A 9,999-nucleotide genomic window follows, 5' to 3' on the forward strand; every position below is an offset into this window, starting at 1 on the left:
TAATTATAAAAAAAATACTTTCAGAAAACCTATACAATTACTTTAAATGTTTTAGCCTTTAATATAATATACATAAGAAAACTAAATTAAAACCCTGGAACATAAATAGAGTTGTTTTGATAAGCATTTATACCCGAATATTAAATAATTTTTGATCAGATATATGTAATAACAAAGGGAATGATTTCACAATTGCTTCCGTTTCAATACTTTGCGTGTAATATAACAGGCTTATTAAGTCTTTAATATCAATATGTTTGCGCATTAAATACGAAAAATTTTTGCTTAAAATTTACGAACTATTTGCAGGTAAATAAAAGTGGTTCTTACAAAATTGTTTGTAAATAATTATAATTTTGATCGAAAGTTTTTGCCAAAATTTCATACACTCTTTAAAATCCGACATCCGAAATTTTTGACTGTCACGTTGCTTATGGCGTCACTAATTATCTAACGACTGAGCTACTACTCCAAAGTTTTTGTATAACGAATGTTTTGATTTTCGTAAAATATTATTGCCTTAAATTAAATTGCTATATTCTTTTAAGGTACACTTTAATACCAATTTTTTTCATATTACCTTAAAGTGATATTTGTAATTTTTCTTTAAACAGGGTGTGCAGTTTTAATCTGTTTTTAGTTATTTGTTAATGTCTGCCTCAAAGGCAAATAGTGTGGCATTGGTGCGGCTCGAACCCGGAACTCTTCGACTCGTAGTCCGACCACTATACCTTAATAACTAATTTTTGATGTTTTGACAACTGGTTTTATATTAAACACATAAATTATACATTTTAGGCAATTTTATTTTAAAAAAAACAACAATGCAGTTTGTGTCATAAATATATAAATAGCGTAATATAAAAAATAGTATAAATTTAAATTTAAATGAAAAAGAGAGATGGCGTTTCTAGCCGAAAAAACTTCCGCTGCTCTTGCATTTTATAATTTTTTTCACTCTACAATATCGGCAGATATTTGCTACAATTGTATCTAAAATTAAAATAGTTTTGGGTTAAAAAATGCTTGATTTAGTATTATTTTTTTAAACTTAAATTTTCAATATTTAAAAAATACTTCGACAAAAATTTTTAACATTTTTTTTCTTAAAACAACAAGTGTAGGTATTTTAGTTTTTTACAACAAATCAAATATTGTAATTTAAATCTCTTGAAAACGATTCAATTTGTAAATGCCATTAAGTCAGCAAAATTCTAAACTTAAGGTATTTAAAGCCCAGGCTTTTGTACTTAATAGATAAACCTTTTTATACCTGGATTACTGTAATTAAAAAATTGTGGTCACTTACTTTTAACTGTCCAGCAGTTAATCGGACAAATTCGTTTGCTGCACATTTTATTTGTGACAACAATGCCACCTCGCATACTTCGTAAGGATCTATATTCCTGTGTAAACGAGTGAATAATTTCCCTTTCGTTCGCTGTTAATTTAAAGTCCTGCTCTTCAACTCTTAGTGCGTCGGTTTTTGTCATTTTTGGGCATCGGATTTTAGCTTTTTTTCCCTTGCCACATTTCGAATAGTTAGCTAAAAATAAAAATATAAGATTAAAATTTAAAAAAAATAACTTGTGCCATATTAAGATACTTCAAAAAAAATTATTTTTAAATTTAACGCAAAACTTTAAATCAAGAAAAAAAATTTAACTTTTTTTAATATTTTAAAAAAAAAAATTTTTTTTAAGTATGTTTTTTAATTTTAGACTTACGTGCACATATAGGTGCGGGGTGACTCCACATATTGGTTTCTGGTGAGCACGTGGCAATGGATGAACCAATCATATCGGTCCATTCAGGACACGTAAATGTACAAGTTTTAAATCCATCTTCGCTAGTCTCGCAGGTTTTTCGAGAATGTTTTGTTTTTTGTAATTTTGGGCAATCAGCTAAAAAAGTAACGTGAGTAAATATTAAAAAAAAAAATTTTTAAAAAATAAAAATATAATTTTTTTTAATTAACGTATTTCATTTTTAAATTTAATTTAAAATTACAAAATATAAATTAACAAAAATAATGTAATTAAACTCTTACCTAACGCTGAAGCGACTATTGTTAAAATAATAAGAATTTGATAAGTCATTTTTATTCTTCGTATGTTATTTCCCGTTGTTCGAATGTTGTCCGAAATATAAAATTGCGGGGTATTTATAGTGGTGCCGCACGGGAAAAAGGCAATTCCGTCTCGGTAAAATTTGACCGCTAAGCCCCGTGTTTAATCACGGCTGTTAAAAGTGCATAAAAAGTTACGAGAAACGTTATTAAAACCTAATTTTTTTCCTCGCCTAAAACAGAATGTTAACAGTGACTTCTGTCCAGACAATGTTGTCGATAACGTTTTAGCAACGCGCCAAAAACAATGTGCAGACTCAATTATTAATCACAGCTTTTATGAGACACACATTTTTTGCATACGCCAAAGCCGTGGATCGTAAACAATTTCGCGCGTAGACCATTTTAACTACCGTAGTGATATAGGAACCCATTTAAGATGTTAGTCGTAATTCTACATATCTCGACGACAGTCCATCGTAAACACTTGCCTTAAATGTCGCTAAAAACACTACCTGGACTACGTGAGTTGTCACTCAATTTGACTAATGCGCGATACTTTCTGTTGCGATTGAACTTTAAGGCTACTTTTCTGCCAGCTAGGCACGCGTGGTATTTTAATCGGCTATTCCTGGAGCCCTATTCCTAGTATTGTTGTCTTTTCATTATCGGCAAAATTCCCAACTCAATAGGTTTCAACAGTTTTTGAACGACTTTCGGTTGCGTAACGTTTTGTAATCTTGGGAGAAATTCCCTTATTGATAATTAAAACTCGTTCGCAAAAAGCAAATAGACATCAAAGAATAAAGGCCATAGCTCAAACCTGTCATTTTTCGTGTAATTTCATTGATATGACGTCAAGAATTTATTCAATGACGTAATGTTAATCAGTAAGCGAACATACCATACGCCCAAAGCTAACAGTTTCATGTTCTTCGTGTCGTACAATCACTAATACGGTATTTTTTAAATATAACAAAAAGAAAAATCCAAGAAAAATCGTGTCAACTTTTTTCAAGTTCAGGGGGTTTGTTAGACAAGTTCTGGGTTGAAACCCATGTTTTGTGACGTCATAAACCGCATTCTTTCGTGTTCTATTCGTCATGGTGATGATGTAGTTTTAACAAACCGCGATGACTCAAATGTAAATTGAAAAAAAATCGGATTATAATTTATTTTTAAATTTGACAATATGATCGCAAGGTCAAGAAAATAATGAAGTTATTTCATGAGATGAATAAATTGTTTTTGCTCAAAATAAATCCATTTTAGTCTAAGTATAAACGATTTTTGTTTAAGTTGTAAACAAAAATTGTAAACGTTTTTTTTTAAATAGCCTAACGAAAAAAACATATTTTTAAAAATATCGCCATTAAAATTTTTTTTCTATTTTTTTACGACAGTTTAATAACGCTATTTAAAATAAAAATTTACTTTTACGTCAAACGCTGCGCAAAAATATTTCATAATCGCTGTAGTTCTACGTAAAGAACTTAACATTGCGTCAAGGAATCCGTTTTCTCGCTGGGTTATTTAGGTATATATACATTAAACACATAGTGGGCATCTTTGGCATTTAACTTTTCGTCATTAAAAAATAGTTTTAAATTTCTAACATTTTAGCGTGCAATTTTGGTATTTTTGTACCGGTTAAAAAAATACCCAAAAATTTATTTTAATGTCATTTTTACAAGATTAAGATAAAAAATTCTGGTATTTTTTTATTAAAGTATTTTGGTTTGCGATAATAAATTTAAAATATCAAAAAAAAAATTATGATAGACTAAAAATGTTTGCGTATAATTTATTAAAAATAATTTTAAATTTTTTTTGCCAACTTTTATTTTTTTAAGAGAAAATAAAATTCTTGGTAAATCTTTATATTTTTTGTAAACATTTTGCCCTTGCAACAGTAACGTTGCCATTTTACCATTCTGGTTAAGCAAGATACTTAAACGTAATCTGCCGAACGTTTATTTTTATATTTTATTTTGAGATTGTTTTTAGTGTCATGCTGTAACATAGAGTTTAAAGATTTAACATCGCAAATGATTTATCTAAAATAGTGATCTCTTACTGTATAAACACTGCGTTATTATTAATAGAATATACCGGTTTTGTTTTTGTTTTTTTTTTTAACATACGATAATTGGTAAATTTTATTGACAGTATTTAAAGTATATATTATTTTAAATATAATTAAAGTCTGCAGTTTAACACCAAAAATCGCAAATTTTAATATTTTAATAGTTTTAAAGTAATGTCATTACTTCCAAATTTGGAATATTTAATTAAAATTTCGACCTTTTGCAGATTTGGTTTCGTTATGTAAGATTACTCAATATAAACCATAAATGTTAATGATAATATCATAATTTATAAACAAAATTTATGACTAATTATTAAAATATGGGCTTGGTCTTAATCATATAATTGTAACATTTTATTTGAAATGGCAAGAGTAATGTCGATTTTTAATTAAAATTTAAGGATCGGTGTTTCGCCAAGGTCAGAAAGTTACATTTCCTAAAATGGAAGCCATTTTGATTTTGATCAAATATTTCAAAACCGGTTTCTATTTTGACATAACGGCAATATTTAAACAAAACCGAGACTTCTGTATTTACAAGTAAGCAATAGCTTTTCAATACTGTAAACTATGATGACCTTGCGACAGAACGCGGGTATACGCTTTCTAGCAATCATGTTAGAATTGTTGTAAACTGACGCCCATATGTGTACATTAGACATACCAGAAATTTTTGAAGTGCAAAATAATGGATAACTTAAAAGCTCGGTAAACAGATTGTATAAAAATGTCGTGAAAATGAAATCATCAGAACCACTTTATACCCTTGTTGTGTTACATGTTGAAATTTTGACTCGTGAAATCCATTCCTAATTTGTACTCGAAAACACTTGTACCAAAAGTTCAGAAGGACAACAAAATATGTAAAACTGTTTAAAAAATTCCATTATCAGTCTCCATGATTGACTTTAAGTAGAGATTATGGCTTAGCGGCTTGTTAATTCGACAACCAACTGTTATTTTATTAGTTTATCGACAAATACCTGTTGAAATTTAAACTGTTATCTAATCTCTAATCTTGGGACAACAAAATTTTTCGCATTCGTCGACATAGTTCATTTGTATTCGTTGAAATGCTTAAAACGTCAATCAAACTAATACGTTCTCGCACAGTACAAAGTCTGCAAATTTTTAGAAAAAAATCTAGGTCGTTGGATGGCGCCCTTGGTAACAAATTCTTACAAAAATGATTAGTACATTCGATTTTGTTCGGTCGTGTATCAAACCGGTCATGGCGTCGGACTACGAGCCAAAAGGTTTCGGGTTCGAGCCGCGCCAACGCCACACCATTTGCCCTTGAGCCCGGCGTTCACGTATAGCTCAAACACGTCCCAAACGCTCACCCTTAACCCATAAAAATATCAAAAAAAACATCCCCTTAAGGGGATATGGAAAAAAATGTATATTTGATTTTGGTCTCTATTTAAGCAGAACTTTTACAACGATTTTATTTATCAATTTACAAAAAATAATCAATTTTACAAAAAAAAAAAAATTTAGTCTTTACACAATTTTTTAATTATAATTAAAACAAAAATTATGTAAAAAATTCTGTCGAATGGATGACGTAACTTTTTGCTGCCAATAATTATGTACAAAGTTCCCTTTTTTTATAAAATTTAGTGCGAACATTTTTTTTAAGTTATTTTAATCAATAATTATTTAGAGTTTAAAGTAAACAGAAAGTGGTTGACGTAACTTGTCCAAATCATACTTCCTGTTTGTTGTTAAATATTCAACATTAACCATATGTCGTAGTGTTACAAATTGTGTTTAAATATTACGAAATCATTCAAGTATAGTAACAAGTATAAAGCATAAACCAAAAAAGCATTAATTCAGTAGGCACGTTAATATCAAATATGTGTTGTAAAAGATTATTTGAGGCGGCTTCTCATACTGAAGCTTATCTTCGTTACAGACCAGGAACTTCAGAAAAAGTTGTGCAATCAGTTATGAACTACATGGAGTCCAAAACATCATTAAAAAAGACTTCTGGTCGGTATAATTTAATGCTTGACGTTGGGTGTGGTAGTGGCCAGTCATCTCAAATATTTAGTTCTTATTTTCATTCAGTTATTGGTGTTGATCCTAGCCGCAATCAAATAAAAGAAGCAAGGAAATGTAAAAGTCAAAACATGACTTTCAAGGAAGGTTCTGGTGAAAATTTAGCGAAATTTGTTAAACCAAATTCAGTTGACTTAATAACTTGTGGCCAGTCAGTGCATTGGCTTGACCAAGAACTATTTTTCAAAGAATGTCGAAAGGTTCTTCATCCTTCTGGTTGTTTGGCAATGTACAGTTATTTTGGTCATAAATTGCAACCCAACGTTGATAAAATATTTAAAAAATTTTACGGACAACTTGACAAATACGTACCAAATATAAAAGATACATATGGTGGTATTTATAAGAATCTTATTTGTGACCATAAAGTAATAGATCGTTCGCTTGAGTTTACTAAAAGTTACAGCTTGTTTGGTTTGCACGGTTTACTTACAACCTGGAGTAGCTACCGTACATATCTTGCTGAACCTGGCTGTAATCCAAAAGTGTTAGATGATATGATTTCAAACATGAAATCTGCTCTTGGTGCAGATAAAATGTCAAGCAAAGATGTTTTTGTTGATGTTACATTTCCGTTAATTCTTATTTTGTGCTCAACACCATATGTGTAATTGATTTTATTATTTTTTGTGTTAGCATGGCGTATTGAAAATGTTAAGTTAGCTTATATAATTTTTTTTATCTTTATTCTCGATGTGGGAATGTCGAATGCGCGACCTAGACGTAGAGTAACATTTGTTACCCCGACCCAGTCTCGAGTTGCCTGTGGCAGTTTAAGGTAATATTATAATTGCCCGATAATTATGCTGCTGATCAAGTGCTGGCTCAGCAGAAGTTCATACTCTTTAAAGATAACCTTACTTAAGAGCGCTACAGCATAAAAGGGTTAAACCCACGACTTCATTTGGTATAGCAAATGTTCTTACCACTACACCACGCTTCCGGTTAAATTAATTTATATTATTAATATTTTAATAATATGTTGATATTTAAAACAAATTTTTTTCGGGTATTTTGAAACATATTTGATAATTTAAATTATTTGTTTACATAAAATTTGTTTGACCATTCTATTAAAGCTTTAAAAAATAATTACATGGAATTAACAGTTTCATTTTTGATCAGTGTTCCACTCTATGTTATCATGGTATTTGCTGGCAGTTAATTCGTACTCTTTTTTTTTAATGATTTTAAATTACATTTATATTAAATACTAGCTGTTTTTCTTAAATTATGTATGCCGCAGGTTCAACAAGTCAACCATAGACAGGCGTTGTTTGTTTTTTTTACTTGTTAAGAAAGAAAAACTAAAATAAAAATCAAAAAATTTTAATTTTCTTTACATGTCGAAGCCCGCTATTAGACTATAAGTGGGTTAAAGACGTGGTAATACCAATTAGTAATAGGTTATTAAAATTAACCTCATTTTTAGGTTATAGCAGTTTTAATTGTTTATTCTATACAAACAAAACCAAGTTTTACAGGGAACAGATTTAAATCAAAAAGTTTAAAACCAGGCGTACTTTGGTCATAACACATTTTTAACGAGAGAAATAGTTTCTGTAGGTATAAAAAAAGTGATTGGTAAGATGTTACGAATTTTTAGTTTAGCAAAATCGTTAACCGTAACCTTAACCCGTGGACAATTTCGTTTTTTGCGCTTACTCGGCAAAGACCAACAACAGTTTGTAACTACAAAAAGTAAAGTTTAAAAGTCGCTTGTAAAAATAAAAATGTCCAGGATTGTGCTATATGAAGATTTAAGTTATGCTAAATTATATCAAATGTATCGTCCCAAAACACCTGATACAGTTGTAGGTTTAATTATGAAATATTTAAAGTTAAATTTGCCACAGAGCAAGACAAACGATCGATACGGCTTAATGCTTGACGTTGGGTGTGGGAGTGGACAATCAACTAAGATATTCAGCCCCTATTTTCATTCAATTGTGGGAATTGATTCTAGTTTAAACCAACTTAAAAAAGCAAACGCCTCTACTTTAAATGTAACGTACACGGAAGGTTCTGGAGAAAATTTATCAAAGTTAGTCGATCAGAACTCAGTTGACTTGATAACTTGTGGTCAGTCACTGCTTTGGCTGAATCAAGACAATTTTTTTAAAGAATGTACAAAGGTTCTAAAACCTAATGGTTGTTTAGCAATGTACAGTTACGACATCCCTAAACTGCAAGGCAACGTTGACACTATATTCCAAAGCACGTTAGACAACTTTACCAAGTATGAACCTAATCTCGAAAAAGCATATTATGACATATATGAAAACTTATCAAGTAACCACAAGCAAATATATTCGTCAATAGAATTCACAAGGATGTACAATTTACATGATTTACAAGGACTAATAAGCACCTTAAGTTGCTACAATACCTACATATCCAAGCCGGAAAGTAATTCTAAAATTTTAAGCAATATGGTTTTGAATTTAAAGACATTTCTTGAAGCAGAAAATATGTGCGACAAAGATATATTTGTCGAGGTTATATTTCCACTTGTATTAATTTTAAGCACTTCTTTTAAGAATTGAAGGTTACTAACTAATTCAATGACGACAAGCATGGACTTTTCTTAATCATTTTATAGAATTTGCTCAAAAAAAAACTTGTCATTGGCCTTTATTAAATTATCCTCACTCAGTTTTAATAAAGTTTGTTTTTCTTTATCGTTTGACCAATCAGTAGCTTCTTTTTTAGCTTCGATTGCTTCAGTAAATTTAGAAATTGCGTTGGTATATTGCGATTTGCGTTCATACCACCAACTAAGATTATTTAAAATATTTCTATAAACTCGATATTTTTGTTTGTTTTTTATCGTTTGCATCAACTGAAGTCCATTCGTATATGTTGAAAATTCGTCGATATCTGCCAAGCCCTTGCAATGTGCAATATCGCACAAACATTCACTCAGTTTAACAACTTTAAGTTCTTCATTTACCCCTGTTAAGTTTTTTATTCTTAATTTAAGGTCATGCATGAGCGGTATCACGTGATGTTGTAGCACGCTTTTCAAGCTTTGGTCTGCCTCCAACATTTGTTCAACTGATTCCTTTATTCCCCAAACACACAACCTCATAATTTCAACATCTTTGTCCGGTTCGTTGCTATTCCCGGTTAAGTAAAAAGCAATCGTAGAAAATAAAATAGACCTTATGTATTTCATCTGGACACGAAGATCATCAGACACATATCTTACTTGTGATGCAGTTAAATGGGTTTTGTTTTGAATTATCAAAAATATTTTGTATCTCGTGTCAGAAGCCGAATCATAAATTTTCGCTTTTGTAGAAAACTCATACAAAGTAACCATACTTGAAATGTTCTGTATTTCTAGATCGTATTTGGAATATCTTAATGCTTTGACATAAGCCATGTCGAAGTTATTATCAATGCGAAGTTTAGCTATTGTTTCTGGCATAAAAATAAAGTGTTTATTTAAAAATAAATACAATAAAAAAAAAAACATTTAGTAAATTATTAAAGCAAATCTTACCTTCGTTGTTAATAATATTCATTAGATTTTCTTGGCCAAGAGGTTGAACTAAAATAGTATTACAATTATCATCTAAATTATTATTTGGTTTACCTAAAGTGTATTTAGATATATAACTATAACCAATAGAATAGAAGATAGTTTTACCTATATATATATATATATATATATATATTACGTTAAAGTTGTAGTTTGTCTGTTTTTAGCTTACTTGTTGCAATAGATTCTGCCGCTGTTGGTGTACTTTCAAAATTTGCAGTGACTTCA

The 9,999-nt window shown here is 30.0% G+C and overlaps 3 protein-coding genes across 3 annotated transcripts; 2 read left to right on the top strand and 1 right to left on the bottom strand.

Moving 5' to 3' along the window:
- Nucleotides 1-791: 791 nt before the first annotated feature.
- LOC145750659 (uncharacterized) lies at nucleotides 792-2,309 on the bottom strand. The gene is made up of 4 exons (XM_082566736.1): nucleotides 2,051-2,309; nucleotides 1,728-1,904; nucleotides 1,310-1,546; nucleotides 792-993 (listed from the first exon to the last, which is right to left on the bottom strand). The coding sequence occupies exons 1-4, from the start codon at nucleotides 2,097-2,099 to the stop codon at nucleotides 911-913; spliced, it is 546 nt and encodes a 181-aa protein (XP_082422862.1). The 5' UTR covers nucleotides 2,100-2,309; the 3' UTR covers nucleotides 792-910.
- Nucleotides 2,310-6,019: 3,710 nt separating this feature from the next.
- LOC145750902 (putative methyltransferase DDB_G0268948) lies at nucleotides 6,020-6,835 on the top strand. Its single transcript, XM_082566973.1, has one exon. It carries the CDS (start codon nucleotides 6,020-6,022, stop codon nucleotides 6,833-6,835), a length of 816 nt encoding a protein of 271 aa, XP_082423099.1.
- A 1,122-nt stretch (nucleotides 6,836-7,957) lies between these two features.
- On the top strand, nucleotides 7,958-8,770 carry LOC145750903 (putative methyltransferase DDB_G0268948). Its single transcript, XM_082566974.1, has one exon. The coding sequence runs from the start codon at nucleotides 7,958-7,960 to the stop codon at nucleotides 8,768-8,770; it is 813 nt and encodes a 270-aa protein (XP_082423100.1).
- The last annotated feature ends 1,229 nt before the right edge of the window (nucleotides 8,771-9,999 follow it).

Source organism: Corella eumyota, chromosome 4 (genome assembly GCF_963082875.1).
Source record: "Corella eumyota chromosome 4, kaCorEumy4.1, whole genome shotgun sequence".
Classification (NCBI taxonomy): domain Eukaryota; kingdom Metazoa; phylum Chordata; class Ascidiacea; order Phlebobranchia; family Corellidae; genus Corella; species Corella eumyota.

Bases quoted from the DNA above. Each gene is read 5' to 3' on its own strand.
- LOC145750659 (XM_082566736.1), bottom strand. From the start codon at position 2,099: ATGACTTATCAAATTCTTATTATTTTAACAATAGTCGCTTCAGCGTTA. The intron at 1,905-2,050 runs GTAAGAGTTTAA...TTACTTTTTTAG, and splicing joins AATAGTCGCTTCAGCGTTAG to CTGATTGCCCAAAATTACAA. The intron at 1,547-1,727 runs GTAAGTCTAAAA...TTTTATTTTTAG, and splicing joins CCCCGCACCTATATGTGCAC to CTAACTATTCGAAATGTGGC.
- LOC145750902 (XM_082566973.1), top strand. From the start codon at position 6,020: ATGTGTTGTAAAAGATTATTTGAGGCGGCTTCTCATACTGAAGCTTAT.
- LOC145750903 (XM_082566974.1), top strand. From the start codon at position 7,958: ATGTCCAGGATTGTGCTATATGAAGATTTAAGTTATGCTAAATTATAT.